This window comes from Pinus tabuliformis, chromosome 4_2 (genome assembly GCF_031772625.1).
Source record: "Pinus tabuliformis cultivar Carrire ecotype Pingquan chromosome 4_2, CPIR1, whole genome shotgun sequence".
NCBI lineage: Eukaryota > Viridiplantae > Streptophyta > Pinopsida > Pinales > Pinaceae > Pinus > Pinus tabuliformis.
The window spans coordinates 1,051,314,738-1,051,340,679 of NC_142304.1; the positions used below are offsets into that span (position 1 = coordinate 1,051,314,738).

At 34.6% G+C, this 25,942-nt stretch overlaps 1 protein-coding gene across 1 annotated transcript; it reads right to left on the minus strand.

Moving 5' to 3' along the window:
* Positions 1 to 1,198: 1,198 nt before the first annotated feature.
* Positions 1,199 to 3,177, minus strand: LOC149173217 (uncharacterized). Its single transcript, XM_089427890.1, has 2 exons — positions 2,580 to 3,177; positions 1,199 to 1,348 (listed from the first exon to the last, which is right to left on the minus strand). Exons 1-2 carry the CDS (start codon positions 3,146 to 3,148, stop codon positions 1,216 to 1,218), a joined length of 702 nt encoding a protein of 233 aa, XP_089284016.1. The 5' UTR covers positions 3,149 to 3,177; the 3' UTR covers positions 1,199 to 1,215.
* Between the last annotated feature and the right edge of the window lie 22,765 nt (positions 3,178 to 25,942).

Sequence of the window (25,942 nt, forward strand, 5' to 3'; positions counted from 1 at the left end):
ATACGGAATTTTGGAATACCCAAGGTAACCCTTTTTCCCCTTTTTTGTTCTTTTTCTTTTATACATAAATCAAGCATGATGGTCCCATAGCAAAAAATTCATGGTATCCTTTTCTACATAGACGCATTAATATCACTAGTTAAACCATAACACAAGATGTAGAATAAGAAAATAAATTTTATTAATAAAAATAGGGAGGAATCCAATCGTCTTACAAACATTGTGGATGGAATCTGTACAATAAAATTATAACTTTTTCAAGGCTCCAAGCCTGAATGAGGACTTCAATCCTCAAATATCATTCCACTGTATAACTTGATCTCAACTAGGCTCCAACTACTTCAATCCAAGCTCCAACATGCTTTCTTACAAGGCTTCAACCTTGTATGAGGATTAGAATCCCCTAGGGCTACTCAAAGGATCTTCAAATATGCTTCAAAAAATATCTACAAAGGAATGGTCCAAGATCTCCAACATAGCTTCAAAATATCTTCAATATCTTCTCCAAATATTCTCCAAGTGCTCCATAAGGTCTTTAAAAACAACACTTAAAAATTATCCATGAATGCTTCTGGAAAGAAGTGCTTCTAGCAAGGTCTTCAAGTTGCTCAATCATTGTCTTTAGATGTGCTTCTATTCACAAGCCACCCCACAACCTTGTGTTCATGCTAAATGTCACAATAGATCCATTATCAAAATTTTCAAAACATATTATATCATCACCATTTGGACAAATTGCACTCTGTAGTGTCATTTTAGTGTCTATAAGCTTAACATATGCCTCATGAGATCTAGATATCACCTTCCATTCTAGTTGCTCATTGCTAGATTGATTAAACAAGTTATGCCTAATTAGATTCCAAATGACAAGCATTGGGTCCTCTTTTCCCACCATCATTGAGTGGTTTGTTCCCACCATCAACACTTGATCCTTGAAACCACCAATCCCAATGGATGATCACACTGTGGTTGATGAACTTTAAGGATTTCCCACTTCTTGGTCTTCATGGAGAAAATAATTAGGCTTTGAGTGGCCTCCAATAACCAATACATGACACCCCTACAAAATACTCCATGAGTATCAACTACTCTAATATTGAGATATTGAGAATAGTTGGGCTGCTCTCCCCATGAATCTTTTAAGGGATCATATATCATTGTTTTCACCAAGTCATGGTTAGTATCTGACAACATGGCAACCAAAACCTGAAAGTACTAACCCATATACCTTGCAATGCATTTCAGTTTGGAGGTCCACTTTCCATCTATGACAGGAAGCTTCTTGTAAATCCCTGTTATAGGATTCTTGATGCATAATAAACTCCCCATGCATGAGCAAGAATCTGCCCTGTATTGTTGAATAAAATAGAATCAAATAACAACAAATGAAATTAGATTAGATTATGTAATAAATTCAAAAGCAACAAATCATGTATGCATATGAACACAAATGAGTAAAAATAAACATACATATGAAAATAGTGATTGAGAAAATAAATAAAAATATAGTTCAAGAAAATATGTATGCACTTTATGGCAAGTTCTAGTATTCAATTTCATCCAATTTACATTAAACTATGTAAGGGAATGAAAGTAATAGACTTTCTAGTATTCAATTTAATCCAATTTATATTAGCTTATGTAAGGGAATCAAAGCAATAGACTATACTATATTATTTAATAGAGATATGTTGCATCTGTGTTTTTCAATGATTTTTTTGGGTCAATACATATATAAGCAACTGAAAGTGAAAAATATTTATATCTACATGGATATTGTAGTTGAAAGAAGGAATTTTTTTGGGGCCCTTTTCAAGTAGCTTTTCTGCTTAAATTCAATCAAAATTTTGTAAAAACTTGATTTTGAATTCTTAAATTTATAGAGATGTTTCAAAGTTTTCCGAGATGTTGAATACACCATCCTTCTTTTAAAATTATAATGTTTCAAATTAAAGCCATTTTTGCAAACAAAACTATAATTAAAAGAACACATTAGTGCATTTATGAAAGTGTTTGTTATTACATTAGTGCATTTATGAAAGTGTTTATTATTATATACTTCACTCTTATTACACTTGACCATCTTTAGTGTGACAAGAATCAAAGAGAAGATGAATTAGAAATGGAAGAAGGTACTCCACATTACACAACATTTTCTTAACATTTAGTACTGAGTAATATTCTAGAGATCATATTAGTTTTCCAAATACTTTGAGAATATACAAACAACTCAACAAGGAATAATTTTTCAAGTTAAAGCCATTGTGTGAATATACAAACTTAATCAAACAAATTTAAACAACGTAAATTAACTTAACCTTGACCATCTACCATCTTTACATTGACAAGAATCAAAAGGGCAGATAGAGTGGAAATGGCTGAGAGGTGTTTCACATCACCCAGCATTTTCTTAACATTTGGTATGTTTCAGAGATCAAATTCCTTTTCCAAATATTTTGAGAATATACAAACTTAAATTAACCTAACCAAACAAGGGATAATTTTTCAAGTTAAAGACATTTGAGAATATACAAACTTAAACTAACCTAACCAAGCAAATTCAAACAAACGTACTTCACCTTGAACACACGCTGCAGAGTCGATGAGCCGTGTCGCGGTGAGGGCCATTGGTATTGTTCTCGAGTTCGGGTTCCCTATTTCGCAGAAAAGTACGAACGAAGCCAACGTCTAACCACGTGTGCCATGTCGCGGATTCAGGCCATGGGCAAAACAATCTGCCATGGCAGGGAACGGGTGTCTCTGGATTTTCTCTTATCATGAATTTTCTGATATTATAGCATCGATAGTAGCAGGAGCCGAGGTTGTAGCCCAACTCCCACCTTTCCTGAAAACTGCGTCTGTTCCTGTAACGTGCTACACGGCTCATCCACCTTAACTTTACCGGAACCATGATTTCTCCGCGTTCCACAACCTGCTCTTCGTTATACCGACCAAGGAACATGCCGTACTTAAGAAGCTCTTTCAGTGCCCTGCACGTCCTCCAGATCTGGGGATATTCCTGCGATGGAACTCTCATAAATATATTTCGTAATATATCGTCCGCGATGTTCATCAAAGTAGAAGGAGCTGAAGACGCTGGAGTGCTAATTGCAGACGTTGCAGAAGTCGATTCTTCAGAGTGCTCCATGGTTTGCAAAATACAAGGAATTGAAGACGTTGCAGAAGTGATCGATAAAGGAAAACACACTAAATTTCAAAAGATGTGGTTTGGACCATTTCAAATCATTGAGAAGATAGATTCATCAACATTCATAGTGTAAGATCTATAAGATCTATAAGGAAAGAAAGATTCTTTTCCTGTCTTGAAAAATTTATTTAATTAAAGAGGTAACCCCTTCTTACTTGTAAATATTCAATTTGCACTTTTGTTTGTTTGAATTTTTATATTTAGGAAATAAGGTTGTAAATAGTCTTCCATTGACCTTTTACTATTTGAAAGTTATTTAAGAAAATAGTGTAAATACTTAATTTCTATAGATGATAGATGGAAGCCTTTAAGGAAAAGGCTACAATTCTAGAAAGATTAGATGAAAACCTATTTTAAATTTGTAAAATCTTCACAAGCCTTGAAAATACTATAAATCATTTCAAGTTTTAAGGAGCCAAGTGAATTTATTTTTAAAAAGAAAATACTTTTCCAAACTTAGCATTTACAACTCTTAAATTGTCATCCATACACTCTTAAGGAGAAAGTCATTCACCCCATCCGAACAGCGCAGCTACACTCCAAGATGAGTTAGCCACCATAAATATAGCCTATGCTCACAATCTATCAACTACAATCACAAGAAAAGAAGTCGATACAGTGAATTCATTCAACCGCCACAACACTGCTATTTTCATGATAAATCCCAGATTTATATGTCTTTAGTTAGACCGCGCATAACAATTTTTATTCATAGTTTATTGTTATTATTAGTATTTAAAGACCCTTTCATGTATTTAAAAGAGGTCCTCAATTTGTATTAAAACTTGATTTGGGAGTTGCACTACTGTACTTCTGATATTTTTTCTCTTAAAGACTCGACCAAAGTTGTGCATTTTTGTCAAAGAGGATCTTATAAGATTTGCACTATTGCATATTTTGAGGGAATTCCCAAATAAGAAAGCAGAATTAATGTGATTTATAGTGGGAGAATCCAAATGCATATAGTACTATTATCTCTGTTTTTGTCTTATTTCTCTATGTGAATGAACATTTCTCAACATTTCTATTATTTATATGTATATATGTTTTTTAAAACAATTCTTTAACTTGACATTTCTGAATGTTTCTTTTGAATGTATATGTCATGTGATATATTATGATAAATGCGATAATGTTTTTATTATTACTTTGTTTAATTACTTAAACAAATTAATCATCATATGAATGCATATTTCTATTTTATGAATAAGTCATCTTTATGGTTAGTTGTTTAATAGAAATAATAAAAAAATCGTGTTGCTAAAAGAATACCCGAGATAGATTAGTTACCTTTGTATATTTTTTGCATCTTAGAATAAAACACTTATCACTTTCGTTATACATTACAAACCAATCACCCATCAACTCATATATCACTGGGAAACTGGTCCCATTACATACAATTAGAGCCACCACACCAAATGGAAAAGGAGTTGCACTAAGGTCCGGACCGGGTGGTTTTCCCCGATGTTGAAGCAACGATTTTAGAGGCATCAATAGGACCACCAGGAAATTTATAGGGAACAATGGCTCGTACGGTTCACTCCTCTGTAACTATGGAAGGGTTGTGGCTTGGTCTTTATCCTAGAGTGGGTTTGACCCAAAAAGTAAAGAGATTAGCGAGCCCAGTTGGGCGCCACTACCAGAGGTGGCCTCTTTAGGTTGTTCTATCGAATCAAACTCCATGTCTTCAGTCACTAGTTGTGTGCCGGAGGGGATGGTTTTTCACAGGGTTGTGGAGGTGGAGGCCATGAGGGGAGAAGGTTCCCATGACTGAGGTGGAATGGTAGAGGGATTTGGGGGAATTTAATCAATAATTAGGGATGTGGATACTAATTTTCCAACCTCATCAGTAAGGTAAACAATGTGAATTGCTCGGGTAGTTACGGGATTCTTAGTTGTCGAGGTCCTAAATACTCTTTTCCTTCTGGATTTTGGGATTGTTGGCTGAGATTGGGTCCAAGTGCCACCAATAGGAATTGCAACAGCCAATGGAGTTGTAGTTATAGGTGTAAACATAGTAGAACCTTGGAAATGCATGGGCTGATTAGCCTCACCTAAGTTTTCATCAAAGCTTGCGATCGTCTGCCTTATTGCAAACATTTGTTGTTCCATTTACAACACCATTGGGTGTATATCTTCTTGAGTTGACCACTTTCTCCTTCTTTCTCTCACTTCTCGTGCTTGCGACCGTGGCTTTAATATGCCAAATAGATACTGGTACTTTCCCTCTGTAATCTCACATGCGATCCCCAGCCAAGATCTAATCTTGCTATGGAGTGATGCTTCGGTTAAAAAAAAAATTTGTGGCCTCATCTAGAAGGTGTCAAGGTGGACACATTGGGGTCTAAGATAAGTGTGCCCATGTGAGGCTCCAAATGAGAATTCCTCAGAGAACTCATCTAGAAGTATTTTGGGTATTCTCTTTATCGACCCGATTGTATCGAGCATCAGTTCATACCATTCGGTTAAAGCTACCTCATTAATTTCTTTTCTTCTCAGGTCTCTTGAGGATCTCCATGGCTCATACTAGAGCACTAATGGTTGTCCTTCGATAATCTACATCATCTCCCTCCCCCTTGGTGGCTGCCCCTTCCACATTGCAAGAGTCATCAATATGTATCCAAACAATAAATTGGTACTCTCCTTGTAGATATCTTCACAGGCATCGAAGAGATCATTTAGTACAAAAGAGGACCAGTTGAGCACTTCTCCATTGCAGCAGTGCTTCGCAACCAAAATTGCGTCTAGAGTGCAATCAATTTTTGTGAGGTGTCTCATTGTCTTGCCTACTATGATGTATTAGGTGAACCTTATCTCAATTTTGTTGATCATGGAAATTTTGGCTTCCCTTCCTCCACGCTTCTTTCCATTTTTTGCATAGTAATCATCTTCTCCCTACTTCTTTGCTCTTTTTGTTCCTTCCTCGAAAGTTGTGTTCAACGCATTCCCCCATCCTGATAGCCCTGTGAGATGATGGATATTGTCTACTTGAATTGGGTACTCATTGTCGAGCCATAGGGATCCCCCTTGCATTCTACTCGCTAGTAGTTTTGTACAATGTATTGCAGCCAGTTGAGTTTCGAAGACCGGTAAACTTCTGAAAATGATCAGCGTAGACCTCTCTAAAACTCATAAATATTCTTTGACTTTAGTTGTTCTTGTCCCATCTTCCTTATTAATTTCCTCTATATAGACCTCCCTCTTCAACATTGGAAACTAGAAATAAGCAGTAAAGGTCGTTGTCAACCAAGGTAGACTTGTCATATCTGTCGTATAGATTTTCTAGCAGGCCAATTCTCTCATCTAGCTTATCCTCTCGGACTGAAAGAATTCCCTTTTCCATTGTCCTTCATCTATGATATAAAATTGTCACTGGATGCTTCGAACTTCAACACTTCAGCTGTTTCTGCTCTTCAGAGTGGATTTGGAGCTTCTCTGCCACCTTCACTTGAACTTCTGTAGCTTCATGCATTGTCATGAAAATTAAGTAGCCGAACTTGACACAATGTTTCCTCAGTATACTTTTTCAACTAATTAGTACGACAACTTTCCCCATGTATCCTAGCCATGCTTAGATGCCTTCGGTTGACCTGGACCTGACATTTCTAATGTAAACTGGAGAAGGACAGAATGGGTGGCATGGATAATAACTTTTCCATAATGGAGGGTATTTATTAGCTAAAATTGTTCCTAACGGGAAAATATTTTCAATTGACAATTGCATTATTAATTAATTATTATGGAAATGACTACCGTATGACACAGAGGATGGACAAAGCATGCGACTATTAAGATTGGAAAGTCATCTACCTTTGTGTGACTTAAAGACTGGAAAAGTGTGTCCCTACATTTGACTATCAAGTCTACCTATTCCCCGCCAACCACAAATGGGTTCCGGTATCATGAAATTTTTGTCTCAACCTTATTTACACTTTTCCTTGTTATTGCTAAAAGATTACACAAGACATAAACTTCAAATGAACATCTGAATGAATTGGATAATGTTTATTGTCTACTACCTACTTGCGGGCTCATTTTTGAGACCCCCTTAACTTGATAGTGTGGCTTTTGGCATGTGGAAGGGTTTCCGTTTACCCACCCATGTAGTATTTCTCTATCCGGTTGCGCCAACCTTACTGCTCCAGAATATTTGATTTCTGCAACTGTAAACGGGCCCAACTAGTGCATCTGCAACTTACCCGGGAACATTTGGAGCTTGCTGTCATTTAATAATGCATGATCTTCGACTTGGAATGTCTTCTTTCTGGTATGCTTGTCATGCCAAGCTTTTTACCTTCTTTTCTCTACTTACTAGTGAAATTTTGCCAAGAATCTGAATTCATTAAGTTCCATGAGTTGATTGAATATTTCTTTTAATGCTACATCATTTGTCATTTGTGTTGCCTGAGAGATAAACATGTTGGGTGCTATGAACTCCACTGGGACTACTGCTTATTTTCCATATACCAGCTGAAATGGTGTTCGTTCATGAAGTCTTTTGACTATTGTTCCGTATGCCCATAAAGTTGTTGGTACACGTTCATCCCAGTCGTCCCTCTTGTCTGATACAATTTTTGTGAGACCTTTGTCTAGTATTTCATTGAATGCCTCAACAGTTCCATTGGCATGTGGATGATATGGACTACTTTTATGATCCTGAATCATAAAGTTCTTGAGAAGAGACTCAATTGTTTAATTAATGAAATGTGTTCCTTGATCGCTTGTCACACTTTTTGGTCATACAAATCTTGAAATTATATTTTCAAAAATAATTTTTCAGCTGTGTCAATTGAACAGTCCTTGACTAGTGTTGCTTTTGCCGATCGAGTGAGATATTTTGTAGTCGTTATTATGTATCTTGCGTGTGAATGTTGTGCTAGTGGTGTTATGGGTTCGATGAAGTCTATTGCCCATTTCTAAAAGATCTACAATGAATGAACGCGGTTTAAGGGGAGTTCATCCCGACGTGAACTCGGTTTAGAGGTTCAAAGGACTTAAGAGGAGGCTTGTCAAGTTAACATGGATTTAATTTGGTTTAATTGCATTGATAAATATGTCTATTTTCTCATTATCAATAATTATATGTTTTTATCTCCGTATAAAGCAATCATCTATGCTTTAAATCATAAGATTTTAACTATGATTTAAATTATTTATAAAAATTAATTAAACTTATATTATTATATTTGAACTAACTTTGTAATAATACTATGGGCCAATACTATGTCTTATCAATACCATATGCTTATCAAACTGCTTTTTTGCCCTTAAAATGATGAAATTCCAGCAAGGTTGAGATTTTTGTAAATCCACGTTACACCTATCAAACTTCAATAAAATAAAATAATAAGAATAAGAATATTAAAACAAAATAGTTATTAATAAAAACATTTTGACTTCATCAAATTAAAAAAAACTAAAACTAAAATAAAAAATAAAAATAAAATCTCTTTGCAAAACTCGTGGGTTTTTACCTTTGGATCTGCAGTCAATCCAATCCAGGGTAAGTATGATCTGCAGTCAGGTTTGCTGATATCAGATGCACACTTTCCTTATCTTTTTCTAATACATATTTGCTCATATATTTTCAAGTATGAATATTTCACCACGGCTACCAAAGATTACCAAAGGCAGACCTAGCACAATTACTCTACAAGGCCTTTATGAGTATATAGAGTCTTTAGAGAAACGTAGAGAGAAAGAGAAGTCAAGCTACAAAAAGAGTTAGAAGCCATGTTGGAAAGTACTTTTGCATCTCTTGAAAACAAGATCCAAAAACAAATAGAAAATAAACTAGAACTATTGGAGAATAAAATGGTGGCAATGGAGACTAGGTTGTAGGTTATAGAAAAACAAAACCACGATACTAACCAAACATCCCAACAAGGATATGTTGATACTTTAGAGAGTTTTAGAATGAAGGACATGATTAAAGAACTAGAAGAAAAAGTTAATAGCCACCTCACCCTAAATAATGTGGTAGATAAATTAGATATCAAACCAATTAAAGATGAAATGAAAAAATTAATAGAATTAGACCATGAGCGTAACAAAAGGGCCTTGCACCTTATAATCTTCAGTTTAAAAGAGAAGGTAGATGAAGATACTTTAGCCATAGCCTAGACAGAATTACATAATAGATTACAAATTGAAACAACGTGTCTCACAGAAGCAACAAGGTTGGGGAAATTAACTGAGAACAAAGGAAGACTAATCCGAATAAAGGTGAACTCTACTTATCATAAGTATGACATACTTACTAAAACCTCCAGTCTAAAAGGAATGGGAATATTTATAAATGAAGATCTCATTCTAGAAGATCAAGCAAAATTAAGAAAGGAGGTTCAAAAGGTAAAAGAAGCTAGGAAGGAAGGAAAATGGGCAATAATTAGAAATAGAAAAACCTTTATCCGAGATAGAAACCAAAAAGATAGTAATAAATAGCAATTCAACATGCTTCAGATTCTTTCTTGGAACTGTCGGGGTTTTCCATGGAACAAAGGCCCCAAGCTAAGTTGGATCTCAAATGATGTTGATATTATTTTGCTTGTTGAAACTTGGGAGCATGAAGACTCTAAGGTCCCTAACATAGATGGCTTTACACTATGGTCTACCTGGAACAAGCGATCCTCCCGCAGAGGCATTGGGGGAATAGCTTGTTACATTAAGAAGAATATCTCTCCCCATGCTAGGATTTATAAAAACAACCCTTACAACCAATATAGTTGGATAGAGATCACTGACATTAATAATAAAAAGACCTACATAGAAATATGTTATTTTCCACCCATCAATTCTAACTTCTATAAGAAGAAGAATCTAGGTAAAAATAGTACCTACAATGGTTTAGAGAATGATATTTCCAGCCTAAGGAATGAAGGTAATATCCTTTTAATAGGTGACTTTAATGCTCAAACTTCAAGCAACCAAGCTATTATTATAAGCAATCATTCCAACCCTAATCCTCTTTGGTTAGACGAAGACCCTACTCTGGCTAGTAGGTACGAAAGGAGCTTTGAAGACCTCAGGGAGAATTTGTTTGGGTCGGAGCTAGTCAAGTTCTGTAGTGCTCAAGATCTCATAATTTGCAATGGTCTAAAGAAGTGGCCAAATTCTAGCGAGATGACCTGCATCCATGGGTTTGGTAGCAGCGTGGTAGACTATGTTATTTCCAATCTCCCTTTATACAACGAAATAATAAATTTTGACACCTTAAACGACCACGAGCTTGACTCTGATCATAGGCCTTTACTTATAACTCTCAATTTTGTCATGCATAGAGATCCCATAGAAAATAATCCTTATAGCCAAAAGAACCTAATATTTGATAGAAATAAAAATGATCTATTTCTAAATGAATTAAAAACTAATTTGGTTCCTTTATCTAGTATAGACAAAATAGAAGATCTCTATCATAATTTTACTACAATCCCCGCATATTATACTAACAAGTTCTCAATTGAAGTTTCAAATAATAAAAGAAATAGCAAAACCAACCCATGGTATGACAAAGATTGTAAAAGTGCAAGGAGAGCAATTAAGGAAGTTGTTGATGAATCTCTTAAAATGGGCAAGATAAAAATATACAAAGCCATAACTAAAAGGAAAAAGAGGCAGTACATTCGTAAAAGGCAAGAGAATCTCTTACACCTCTCTAAGTTATATCTTAAGAAATTTTGGAGGCAAATTGTGACTAGGAAAACTAAAGATAATAATAAAATTTCTTTACACGATTGGAATTCCTATCTTAAAAAGCTTTATGAGTCTCCAAATGTCATGGATAACTTTGAAACCCTCCTCACAACAAAAGAAGTTTTCTCATTAGAAGACATTGATTTTGGGGTTAAATGCTTGGAAAATGGGAAAGCTAAGGACATCGAAGGTTACCAGGTAGAAATCTTAAAAATTGGAGGTCATGTCCTCATCCCCCACATCCACAAGCTTTTCAATCAAGTAGTCAAGCAAGGGTTCCCTAAACCATGGACTGAGAGCCTCATTATCCCTATTTTTAAAAGTGGGGATACAAATAACCCCTCTAATTATCGGACCATTATGATCAACCCTCTCTTAGCCAAGCTATATGGTATTATTTTGGAAAAGAAGTTGAGCATATGGATTGAAAGTGAAGGTAAGCAGGCTAAAGGCCAAGTGGGTTTTAGAAGGCATCACTCAAAAATAGATCACCTCATTATGGTTAGGATCATTATGGAGGAATGTCGTAATGATAAAATCCAATCTCTTTTGTTGCTTTGTGGACTTTATAAAGGCTTTCGATACGGTTCCTAGAAACAACCTTTGGAATAGATTAGAAGAGCTAAGGGTTCCTTTCGAGTTGAGAGCTGCCGCTATAAGATTATACGAGAATGTAATTGCCAAGCTAAAAAGAAATGAGGGGTGGTCGAAAGATATTAAATGTAATATTGGAGTTAAACAAGGTTGCTCCCTCTCCCTACTGTGTTTGGCATTTACATCAACAAGCTTGAAGGTTATTTAGAGGAAGTAGGTTGTACTGGAATGATCTTAGTTGGGATAGTCATCATCCTTCTCCTCTATGCTGACGATATTATTCTTCTCGCAAGGTGCCCATCTGATCTTGATAAGCAACTTAGGCTTATTAAGGATTTTTGCTCTACCATGGGTATGACTGTTAACACTGACAAAACAAAAGTTATGATTATCAAATCCAAGAAGGACAGTTATGCTAATTTTATGTATGACAATAATAACTTGGAGGAAGTGTATTCTTACAAGTACCTAGGAATTTATGTTCATCACAAGCTCAGCTGGAACTATAGCATTGAGAAAAGGATTAATGGGGGGTGGAAAGCTTCTTTTGGTCTTGAAAATAATTATAAAATGACAAACCTCGTGATGTGGGATAAAAAGAAGTTCCTCTTTGAAACTTTAGTCACTCCTATTATCATATATGATGTGAGGTCTCGGGTTGCAGCATCTCTAGAGAATCTTGGAGAAAGATTGAGCAAATCCATAAGCCTTTTATAATGTATAACCTCAAAATTAAAAGCAATACACCCTATCCTATTCTCCTTATAGAAGTAGGTCTTTCCCCTATCGAGAGCCTAGCTATGACTAGGCTTTTGTTGTACAAGCACAAACTCAATAACATAGGAGATCATAGACTTCCTAAGTTACCTTTAAATTCGAGCCAAAACCACCAAAGGCTCAAGCGGGGGTGGTATAAAGACACGGAGGCATGGTTAAACCTTTGGGAGAGCAACGAGAATGATGCTTTGAAAAACATTAATAACATTAAAAATATTGTTACTTCTAAGTTCAAAGAAAAAATGTGGTGTGAGAAAGATTTAGCAACTAAAATAAAATTAAGTTATGATAAGAAGGTCATCAGCCCCACCCTAGAAGATCAAAAGTATCTCTCTGTTTTAACTAGCTCAAAGAAGAAAATTAAGATAGGGAATATTAGAACAAACTCTAATGAGCTCCATAGTGAAACAGGGCCTTGGGCAGTTCCTAAAACGCCATGGATGGAAAGGATCGACCATCCCTCTGAGAATAGGAATATTGAGGACGAAAACCACTTCCTCTTAGAGTACCCTGCATATAACCACATTAGATCTTAGTTTCATAATCTTTGTCGCAATACTAGCCTTTTACGATGTCAAAATTATAGTGAACTCGGGAGGCTTCTCTCCAAGATTTTTGAGCATAGGAATAAAATCTTAAATCAAACTGAATAATTTGTTTCTTTAGGTGCGATAGACCAAAGTTTGGTTGTAGTGGAGGTTAACGATCATCACCATCATCAATAATTATATTTATAATCCATAATTAAATTATAAATATATATTAAATTATATTTATAATTCATAATTTTTTTTAACCTCATAAAAATAATAAAAATATTAACATAAAATAAAATTAAAAAATTATAATTATTAATAAAAAATTAAAAAAATTTAACTTTTCTTAAAATTTTGTATTAAAAAAAAGATTTAGAAGTTGAAAGGAGGCTTGTCTAGTTAACATGGATTTAAGTTGGTTTATTTACATTGATAAATATGTCTATTTATTTAATTATCAATATTTATGTATATTTATCTCCCCATTAAACAATCATCTATGCTTTAAAACTATGATTTTAAATTATTTATAAAAAATAATTAAACATATATTATTATATTTGAAGTAATTGTGTAATAATACTATGCCTCAATACCATATGCTTATCAAACTGTTTTTTCCTTGAAAATAAATAAAAAATATAATTATAAATATTTTTTTTTTGATTTGGTCCAATTATATAAACATGGATTTAGATATTTTTAATTACATTGATAAAAACGTCTATTATTTAGTACTAAGACTTCCAAAATTTTCAATTAATTATCAATAATTATTAGATGGTAGAGATTTAACATCAATGAATGAAATATTTAGAATATTTTTAATAATAATCACAAATCAAATGTGTGATATGAAGGGATGCATATGCATGTTTACTATCCATTTATATGTATTTAATTGGATCAAAATAGAATACATATAAAAATATTATTATTATTATAAAATAATTATAATCATAATGATTAATAAAAACATTTTGATTTGGTCAAATTACATAAAGCTAAAAATAAAAATAATAATAATAATTACATGCTTAAAAAAATCATAACTTTTTACATCAAAAAATTTTGTGCCAAGACTCTTCATGTCTTATTTAACATTTTAACTAGATAAGTATAAAATAAAATAATAATAATTATTAATTATAATTATTAATAAAAACATTTTGACTTGGTCAAACTTAAAAAGAAAATAATAACATAAAATTAATAGTTATATTAATAATTAATAATTAAATTAGCGTAGAATGATCTTAGTCTATGAAGCACCAAGAAGAATAAAAAATTTCAAGGTGCAAACATTTCAAATTTTGCATTAAAAAAATTTTCAATTACATGGATAAATCATCACTTAACATGGATTTATGTTGGTTTAATTACATTGATAAATGTGTTTATTTGTAAATAAGGCTTCCAAAATTTTAATTTGATTACAATAGTTATTAGATGTTAGAAATTTAACATCCATGAAAGATTTAGTATATTTGTGATAATAATCACAAATCAAATGTTTGTCAAGGATTTATGCATGTCTATTTACTAGCCATTTAATTTATATGAATGCTCTAGTAAAGAAGCACAACCATATAAATAAAATAGCTAGTAAATGTAAATAGATCTGAAAATACTTACATATGAGTCTTACATTACTTGTTGGGTACCACACTACTCGAGCTCTATTAATTTCGTCTTTTCCCAACCAATTCCTACAACTCTCAAAACAATAAAGGAAAGACCAAGAAGACAACAATGAGAAAACCATGGAAAGCCATCACCAATACGACACCACAAACAAAGTGGCATGATCATGCACTAGACATAACAAAATTGGAAATCAAGCGTAAGAAAATCACAAAATACCAAAAGCACAAGACTAAAAACATACACCATGAATCAATCCCCATGGTTCCTAGTGATTCCAAAGGAAAGCTCAACTTGGGCCTTCTTCAATATTTCATGGAAATCTCTTTTTCGTTCAATCCCCTGCATCATACCGCCATAAACACATAACTCTCAGTGCATAAATAAACATAACAATACACCAAATACCTTATCTTGTTGTGCCACGCACGTTTCCTTGTAGCTGAACATGTCCATACCATCTCTCAAGGGACTCCAATCCCATTAACAAATCCACATGTAACTAGAGACTAGAAAATATACCTGTCAAATATATGTCCATCAATATAGCACATATGCAGATAATTTCAGACAAATCATGGTTAAAAAACTTCATGTGTGAAAATCATTCATTCGTTTGGAGTTAGGGTTTCCAAACATAGCCTAAGGAATTCTCACCCAATTCCTTTCTTTTATCTTTTTGTCTTGTTGCAATCGAGGCTTAGTTATATAAACACATCAACTATTACCTTGTCACGTTAATACCAAGCATGTTTCCTGCAACTCCTCACACATGTCAACCACATGTTCCAAACGTCGAGACAATAATATCTATCAATTTGAAATAAAGTGTCTCATAGAACAAGTCTCTCACATCACTTTTCCATTGTTCATCTTGGTCCAACCCTAATGTTTTTCCCCTTCTCAACTATGTCACACTGTGACCAATTCCTAAATGCAAAGCTTCAATACCAACTATAATCACTAATGTCATATTCCTACTTCATAATATGAAATCAGCTTGTCTCACCCCGAACCAAGCTCTCATACGATCTGTCACACCCGTACACTAGTGGTAGTCTTTCAACCACACATAGGTGGGTGCAACACCGCCGTACTTTTTCCTTTCACCAATACTCAAGCACATGGACTATGCCTACTTCAACACTAAACCAATTATTTTCTAAGTGGTTACCATGTAGCAGAAATAACATTCATATTATCTTCAATTATGCAGTGGAATCATGAATCATACACAAGTATACACACATATAGTTGGGAGGGGAAACTCCGAGTTTAGTCTAACCGAGAATATATAAATCTTCAAATATGTACAAGAACAATATTTTACAAGTCCATGCAGCCACCAAAGTTTGACCTACACACTTTTTTGATTTTACCACACAGTTGTACCTAGGTCGTGCAGCACTACCCACTGTGCTACTGCTGCCATTCGTCTGCACTATCTCTCTCAGAAATCTCAAGTTCTGTGCTTCCCAAAGTCGTCATGAAATACTTCACTGTTCAACCTTTCCTACCTCTTCGTTCTTCTTTGCCTGGTGTTGTCATTCATCCTTACCTAGCACTGTCATTCAGCCTTGCCCACTGTCATCATTCATCCTTGCCCAACGTTGTCATTCAACTTTACCCATGCTACTGTTCACCCAAAATCCTGTTCAATAATTCGTCGGTTCTGCGTCTGCCCAGATCATCATGTGACGCTTTCCCACTGGGGCAGTGCGGTGACACTTCCTACCTGAAATTCCTACCCAAGCTGAAATCCACCTCCAATTCCTTTGTCGTTCGAACTGTGCCCCTTTGTTTTATTTCACTTTATTATGTATGAGTAGTGAGTTTCTTGATTCCAAATGCCACCAAATCAACTCCAATATATGAACTTCACATCAAATTTTAGTTTCCCAATAGTTGCATCGCATGGGCTTCCTATTGGTGGGCCTACCCATGTTCATGCCTGACTGAACTGCCTATCCACCCAACTCGCACTTGTTAAAAAATCTTCATATGTCACACTACGAATCATCGAGTTGAATAGTTCATCATTCATCCAACTCCAACACTTCACACATTGCTCATCCAAGCCGACCAACTCATCCGCAACCTGATTCGCCCATTTGTCAACTCATCTATCACACAACTCCCAACTCAAAGCCCTAACAAGCTTTTACCCAGAAGGACGTTTTTTGAGACTCTACTTGATGTCTCTGCCTGTGAGGAGGGCTCCTTCAGACTCTAATTCCAACTTTTCTTGGAATCTAAGTGTCATGCCCCCGAGTCAGTTCAACCCTTTAAGGGCCGTGTGGCATCAGCTAAGTTTCCATACTTAGAATTTTTTTCACTCTCGAGGCTACGCCTACCGACATTCTTACTTATGTTATTCTTGATTATTAGTTATGTGAGGAAATACATAACAATAGTACCAACATGCCAATGAGACAATGAACAACAATTATCGTAATTCAATACTTCATTCTAAAATTCTGAATAATTTTACAATATTCTACAAGGGCAATGTTGTTGTTTCTCAAGCATAGCACTTTGCCAATTATGCCTATGGCTCAAGCCATAGTGGGCACTAATGCCCACAAAAACATGCTGCACTACCCACGACCTCACCTGAATGTTGCACACTCCCTGCCTCAGCCTGCTACCACTTCTGCTGCCACTGCACTTATTCGTTGCCGCTGTCATGTCCACACTGCCCAACATGTTACTCGTTCAGCACTACCCACCCACTATATGTTGCATGTTGTCCACCCACTATGATTTGTTCCCTAAATGTGTTGTCGCAGTCATGTGCCCAACCTAAAACGCGGGAGCATCTTCTCTCTCCCCTTCATTCACTCCTTTGCAACCATGCCATAACTCAGTCGCTCGCACTGTGACTGCACCATTTATGTATTGGTTCTGTGGATGGGGCTTTGTGTCCATCCACTTATGTGATTATCCATATATATATGCCTCATTCCAATTGGAATTCTCAAGGGACATGTCACTTGAGTTGTTGGCCCACCAAGACGACTTGCCCACAAGTATACACAATCCCATTCGCTAAGCTTCCCACATTAGCCCGGTTTCACTTCCACCCATCACTAGGTATCATTGCAACTTTGCGCGCCCGTCGCTATATGTTGCACATTTTTCCCATCGTCGGTTATCCATCGCACGTGATTTGTCGAATTGCACCCGAGTGTGGACACAATGCCCAGGTGCGCAACCTTGGTTTCATTCCATCCAACATGTTTAACTCAACTCTATGTCGCTAATAACCGAACTCAGGCACACTCACCACATGCCTTTAACTGAAATCGACTTGGGTGGGCACTCATCGCATCCGCCGATATGTCTCCATGTCCGTCACATACTCGGGCGCACCCGTACCAGTGAATCACCTCTATGACTCATGTGCGCCAAGGTGGGTAGTCGACTTAGGGTTCTAAGATCCTCCACCACCACGACTCATTCCTATCCTTAGCAAGCCTATCCACCATGCCAACCCCTCATTAAACTCTACAATCTCCTTTTTTTATCTCCACTCCGAATCCTCCATTTCCCAACCACTCTCCTCTGGGGCGTCCTTCCATTGAATGAAGAACTCCCTTCGTGCAACACTCCCTACACATATAGTCCTAAGATCCAAGACCTTATCAAAAACAGAGTTCAGTCCGTCCATAATCATGGCGGGCCCCCTCGGTGGTGTTGTCCTCTCAGGATGATGTGCATCAAGTCTGCATATCTTGAACTAACTCATATGGAACACATGATGCTTCAAACGCATGTGCTTTGGAAGCTCCAACTCATAAGAAACTTTACCAACTCACTTATTTATCCATAATGGGCCTTCATACTTCCTTGTCAAAGATCTCGCAGTCCCTTTCAGTGGGTAAAACTTATCTTCGGTGATCCTCTGAAAAACCATATCCCCAATATCGAAGTTTGCATCCCATCTATCCTTATCTGCCCATTTCTTCATTCTCTGTGTGACATCATGAAGGTGCACCCATGCTAAGTCCAAGTATTCCTCCCATGCTATCAAGAATCTATTCACATGTGAACTCTTAAAGAATCCCCTCGATAGCACACTATGGGGAGAAACTCGCATCTATCCATTGACCAACTCAAATGGACTAAACCCAATTGTGGAACTATTATAGCACCATTTATCACCCTTGGTATTTCTGATGCTTGGTTTATGGCCTAGGGAAACCCCTCCTTCCAGACTTGGTCCAAACATATTAAAACAATGTTTTATTCCCTGTACGCTACTTTACCCTAAGATAAAAGCATGTACATGTGGGTTAGTCAATACCCAACCTGTGTATATGTGTTAAAACACTTAAAAAATTAAATTTCCTTAATTATGGGTGGACTTTATGGGTTTTACCTGTTGATTATCTCCTATTTCCCATGGCTAAACTATTTCCCAACTCTTTCCCAACTAAAAAACTAATTGGGAGAAGTATAAATAGACTTTTATGGGAAGGCCTTAAGGAGGAGAAGAGATAGAGTTATTATACTGAGATTATCCCTCACTGATTCTGATGAATCCTTGTGCCTCATGCACTTCCCCAAGCTTCAGGAAACCATTTTTTCCTTGATTATATATATTCTCCCTCTTGCTTGAGATATAATGGTGTTGGTTATGGAAGAAGATTGTTGAAGGCTGGGATATGACGAATCTGGAGGACTGTTCCACTTGGAGCCGGAAGAATAAGACTCATGTGAATTCTCTCCATGCTATTTATAGCTTACTGCAATAAAATAAACGCTATCTTGTTTCCAAAAATAACTTTGTTTATGCATCAAATTGTGTTGCAATTCATGTATGAATGTTGTTTTGATGTATAACTAATCATTAGATTATATGATATAAAGTCAAATTTCGTGAATATGCTTTACTTCTATACTGCTATGTATGTTCAAATTGAATGATTTTCAGGTGTGAAGAACATCAGGAGTTGCAGAGCGTCTGAACCTCGTGGGACCTACTTGAATGAAGGAAATCTAGGTATGGTCACTCTTACATAGTTTGTTTATATAAGCATTTTTCCTGAGTTGTATGTGTGTTTCTTTTTGTAGTTTGCTTCTACTCTATTGGGGTTCTAACCCAAAGCCCTAGGGTACTTATTCCCGTAACAGGAACTCTTTTGCACATTGTAGTTAAACGGAGCCACATCCAAGAGTTTAGGCTAATTTTTGTCATCAACCCTGACATAATGTCTGAAGTAGTCCTCCAACTTCGTTAAGTCTCCCCATGTGTCTACGGATGGTAACTTGAACTCTATAGAAACTTTGTCTCGACCAACTTGAACAAAGTGGTCCAAAATTTGCGTGTAAAACGCGGATCCTGGTGAGACGCGATACTCAAAGGTACTCCCCAATATTTCAGAATGTTTTTGAAGAATAGCTTAGGAGTCTTCTCGGCCCCACATGGTATATTCATTGGAATGAAGATGACATACTTGGAAAAATTATTGACAATGACCATAATTTTAAAGAGAGAATCCAGACAAGTGAGTCAAATTAAAATATTTGTGGAATAACCTGTTCAGAGTTTTTTTAAACCCAACGTTTCAGACTTCTATGTGAGTCCATCTTCACGGGAACATCGAGATTCTTGAGAAGATTGGTGTGGATTAGGGAAACGAAATAGTAAGGATATATATACTAATAAATGAGGGGAATGATTTGGAGTCGGCTCGTATAGATTTTTATTATGCTTTATATTTTTAATGTAATTCTGTTAACTATAAAATTATGATATGAGAAAATTATTTCATTTAAATTAATTAATAGTTAATTTTATGTTACATTATTATCCAATGTATATATAAAATTAATGTTGGTATGGATTGTAGAAAATAATATAAGCACTTAAAACCTAATGAATATGTTTTACTTTTAATAATGATTTTATTAATTAATTTTTTTAAAATATTTAATTTAATTGTTATCTAAAATGTACTATTATTGTGAGTTAAAATGTTTGTTTTAAGTTAATATGATTGTAATTTAATGAGATTAAAATTATTGTTAATGTTTAAAATTATTATTATTACAATGGTTGTAATGAGGGAAATTTTAGAAGTTTTATTAAGATTAATTTACTAGGAGTTGTTTTATGTGAGAAATTAACATATTTTATTATTTTTAATGATTAGATTCCTACATCAAAGGGATGTAGTTTATATTACTTATATATATAATCACTACTAAGTTTAAGCTTAACAAATGTATTAAAGCTAATGTATAATAATTTTTTTGTTTAATTATTATGACTTAAAATAATAAATCTAAGTTATTATGATTAATTTTTTTTATATAAGTTAATATTCATATTATAAGAATTGTTCTTACAAGAGGAATGGTTATTAAGGGTTTTGAGGTATTTCTTATGACAAAGGCCTTTGTCACCATTTATGTTGTTTTTCCTCTTTTCAATTTTTATGGCCTCTTTAATTTCTCATTTTGGGTAATGTTATTCCTTAATCCCATTATACCCTTGCACCTATAGTAACTGAGTGATAAATTCCATCAAAACAATCATCCATGGTCTCTCAAAAATTGGTAAAGGCTACAAAAATCCTCACTTTCTCTGTATATCCGATTTTTCCTAGTGAAAAATGATGCATTCCGAGGCCATGAGTCATAATGGTGACTGATAGAGTTGGGAGTCGTGATCTAAGGTTTATGTTCGTGTTCTTTGATAATATAGGTTTCTTTTCAAATTCATTAATAGTAGAGGAGAAGTAGCTATATATTTGTATATGTGAATGAGGGGCATCTTTTGAAGGTATCAAAGATTCATAAGAAACAACTGACAAAAGACAAAGAATTCATGATGACTGGGGTAACTCTTTTTGAGCCTGTGAATCTTGCCTGCATTGATCTTTCCAATCCCAACCTTATGGCGAGTGCAACACAAGTTTGCAAGGTATTTTTAACTCTTAGTTTTAATTTTCAACTTTCATTTCCCTCGCTTTTAATTTAGTTCATTGATTTAGGCAAAATCGATTAAAATTATTATGTATGGAATGTTTGATTGATTTTATATAGTCATGTGTGGACTCTAGATTTTTTTTATATCATCCATCATGGCATCAACGAAGATTTTTTGGAGTAATTATTTGAGCAAAGTCGGTGGATTTTTTCCCTTCCACAGGGGGAAACAATGAAATTATTGCAAAATGAGAACCATTGAGGTTACACTATGTATCAAGCAGAATCTATTAACACTTCCATTCAGCCCAAAGTTTTGATGTGAATTTGTGTCTCCTTATATTTACTTCTGCTTGTACTTACATCTCGCTCTGCTCAACTCTCAACAATCAATCCATTGAAGTATTTCACTTCGTAATTTTTCATATATTCATTTTTCCAAGGGATTGGAAGGGCAGTTATGAAGCTTCTGGAGCTAGTGTCGATAAAGGAAAGTGATTTCATGGTCCCAATTAATGGCCTTAATAGGTATGCAGTTCATCATTTGAAACAATATTTTTCATACTTGTCGAGCACTTAAAAGTAGATTAAAGTGACAGTATTGACATTTTTACATCATAACCACATACATTTTCTGTGGTATCTCCAATTTCCTTCCTTAATTTGTAAAATTTTGTTCTTTCTTGTCAACCCAACATTAACACAATATTGTTCAATTATGATATTACCCCATTAGATAGTGATAAATACGCTTAGTGATTCATAAGCCATTTTTTCATCTTGTAAATAACTACTACCATCTACGTGATACATTAGGCATGGCTAGAGGCATCAAGTACTTGCAGGAGGAATGCTTGCATTGGGTTACTCACTATGAAATAAAACCTCAAAACATCCTCCTAGATGAAAATATCATTCCTAAAGTACCAAACTTCAGGCTAGACAAGTTGTGGATAGAGAACGTACTCTCTACTTCTCCACTATCAGAGGCACTAGAGGGTATCTAATGCTAGAGTGGATGAGAAATCTTCCCATTAGAAGATGTTTACCACTTCACCATCATTTTGCTAGAGATTGTGAGTGGGATAAATATTCTAATATTAAGGCACCATATGATCATGGACGGTGTCGGCAAATGCGTGGGCTATCAATTCCTAGTGCTTGTAGTGGAGAAAATGAAGATGGGGATCATATTGAGAGAGATGTTGGAACCGAGTCTTGAAGAGGATGTGGATTTAATGATAGATTGGAAGAAGCAGAGAGAGTGGTAAAGACTATATTGTGACGCATATAGTATGATATGGAATTGAAGTCCTCAATGGGGAGAGTTGTTGAGATGCTTCAAGGCACAATTTAATGCACAACTTAAATACCCAACATCTTCGAGGATGTTGAAAATATTCGAGTACTAATCATCCTACCGCTATGAAAATATATTCCATACTACCTTTATGAGGACATATTCATGACATTTGATGTTCGACATAAATATCTTGAGATAGTATATGAAGGTTGATAGGGTTACCTACATTTTCCATGAGGGCATCATTACTTTGAAAGTTTGATGTTCGACATGGAAACCTTGAGATAGTATACTAAGGTCGATAGGGTTCTTTCTTTAGGGTTTCTTTTTAGTGAACAAAGGTATATATACAAACTAATCTCTTTATTAATTTAAATTCTTATTTTATAGTAATAAATGAATAAATTTTTATTTTATAGTAATAAATGAAATAGATTAGTTAAATATGTAATTTTATCGAGCTTAAAGATAAATTAAAGTGATAGTATTGAAATTTTTACATCATAACCATAGACATTTTCTGTTATATCTTCATTTTCTTTCCTAATTTGTACATTTTTCTTTCTTTCTTGTCAACCAACCATTCAGACAAGATTGTTCAATTATGAAATTACCCCATTAGATGGTGGTAACTATGCTTAGTGATTCAAGAATGCTTTTTATACTCTCGTAAATAACTACTACCATATCTTTTCCATTTTTAGATGATTCCATGACTTGCAACTAGAATTCTTACAAAAGCCTAGCATTGCTCCCATTTGAACTTACTGTAATCAAGCTTACTATTAAACGTAGCATTTATAAAATCAAGCTTTATTTAAAACCCTGTATTTCTTCTCTTATCTTAAAAGTGTTTTTCTTTATTAACTCTCTAGTTTTTGAAAACATAGAAATTAATACTATAATTTTTTTTTGAGAGATAATAAGTGTGCTTCCGATAAAATTATGTAGAGTTGTGAACTAGCGAGAACTCTCAAGTGTTAAAATGAAACTTAGGGACTCTATTAATAACCATACAACCGAAGATTGGTCTACCTATATGGTTACAACTTAATTTTCTTTTTCTTTTGTTGGTCTTCCCAAAAGATATAGAATTCCAATAGATATCCATACAACTACTATTGTGTCTCTCGATTCATTCTCTCCATTCAACATCTAGGAAATAAGGAGTTCCTGTGGGTGTCCATGTGGCTGTTGTTATGAAGGGTCTTTAAGGAGATGTTGAAATCATAAAATAAATAAATGAAATCGATAACAAAAAGAAACCACATTATTATAAAAAGATATCAACAAAAAGAAACCACATTAATAGAAAAATACATCAACTAAGATGGAATTCATTGTAAGTACCAAATTTGAAAACCATTTTCAAAGAAGAAAAAAACGACCAACCAAGCCATATAACAAAAACATTGTAGATGTGTATTACATATTACAATATTTCCCTATTAGATATAGAAAACTTTCCTATTAATTACATATATTTTTGAATTTATAGAGCTTGAAGTTTTTAATGGAGATGAAAGTCTATTGATAGTGTTATTTGAATGAGCAATGTTAAGAGAAAAGTTGAATTCCCTTGGTTGTTGAAGCTATATATTTGTTTCTTTGGTTTGCTTTAAACTAATTGAAGCTTAAGAAAACATATAGTATTAATTAGAGACAAATGAAAACTAAAAAAACCTTTTCCATTATGAAAATAGATTTCTATTTTCAATGATGTAAATTCAAATACTTTTGAAGATCATCTAATGAATAGAAGAAACATATGTTTACCTTTTATTAATAGAATTTGAGAATTTTTTTTTCCTATTTACTAAGTTCTATTGAGATTTTATAATGTTTTAATGTAACAACTTTTTAAATTTTAAAGATTTAGGACACCATTTCATTTTAGCAATTTTTTTATAAAGGGTTTATTTAATATACACTTGTTAGTAGAAGTACATTTTTTTTTATAACTTTTCATCTTGGAAGGGATAGATAAATATATGCCCTTCCAAATAAAATTAAAACCAACCCTTCAAATGTGATCACTCGTGCCCAACTAACGGCGTGGGTGCATCTACTTGCTCCCCTTCGTTCACTTCTCTGCGGCCATGTCGTAACTTTGCCCCTCCCACTAAGACTACGTCAATTATGTATTGGTTTTGGGGTTGGAGTCTAGTGTCCACCCACCCACTTGGTTCTCCATAAATATATATATATATATATATATATATATATATATATATATATATATATATATATATATATATAGATATATATATATATACTTCTTGCAGATTGGAATTATCAAGGGACGTGTCACTTAGGGCATCATCCCATGAAGATGACCTCCCCACAAGTGTGTGCACATCCATTCACTATGCTTCTCATGTCTGCGGTGTCAAAAGTTTAATTCATCCGAGATCTCACATATCACTATAGACATGACTTCTCTGAGATCTTGTAGTTGATCCCAAATCTCAGATATCCTCATATATGAGGATATTCGATCTTCCTTAGAGGCTATTCCGTCTTCCCTAGACATCTTTAGCTTGAAGAGTTCTTGTCCTAATGAGATGACTTCTAGAGCTATGCTTACAGAATGCAACTCTACCAGTTTTTTATAGATGTCTTTTGAAGTTTCAAATTTAGATATATGAAATGAGGGGATCCTTGATGGATTTAATGAGAATCCTTTGAGCCCTAATTTCCACTTTGATATACTTTGCAAGTTCTTCAACATATTCTTCCCCTTGTTTGGTGATAGATCCTTTGACATTATCAATGACCTCATTTATATCTCTCGTTTTCTTCCATGCACGATAATTCAAAGCCCCAACCAATTTCTTGCTTTCATTGCAAAAAGACATTTTTACAGATTGAGATAAGGTTGTTTACTTACTTGTTAGGATGCTCCTTTCTCCTTATTGCTTTCTCGATGTTGATAATGATATAGATATTAGAAAAGTTCTCCTTGATGAAAGTAGTTTTCTTCAAGAGTAATCCTTGATACGAGATGAAGGTAGTTTTCTTCAAGAGTGATCATTGATGCCACAGAGAATGAAATCTATTTGGATCCTTTGATGAAGATCAATGATGACCTCTTGATGATGTATTTAATGGTAAGGACTTTGTCACATTAGCTCTGATACCATGTTGAGAAATGTACAGAATAACTATTGCTAGATTTATCTTCTATTGCTTGTGAGTGGTTTTTACTTCTTTAGATTAGGATCTTCTTTTATTTAGGTTATTAGTGTT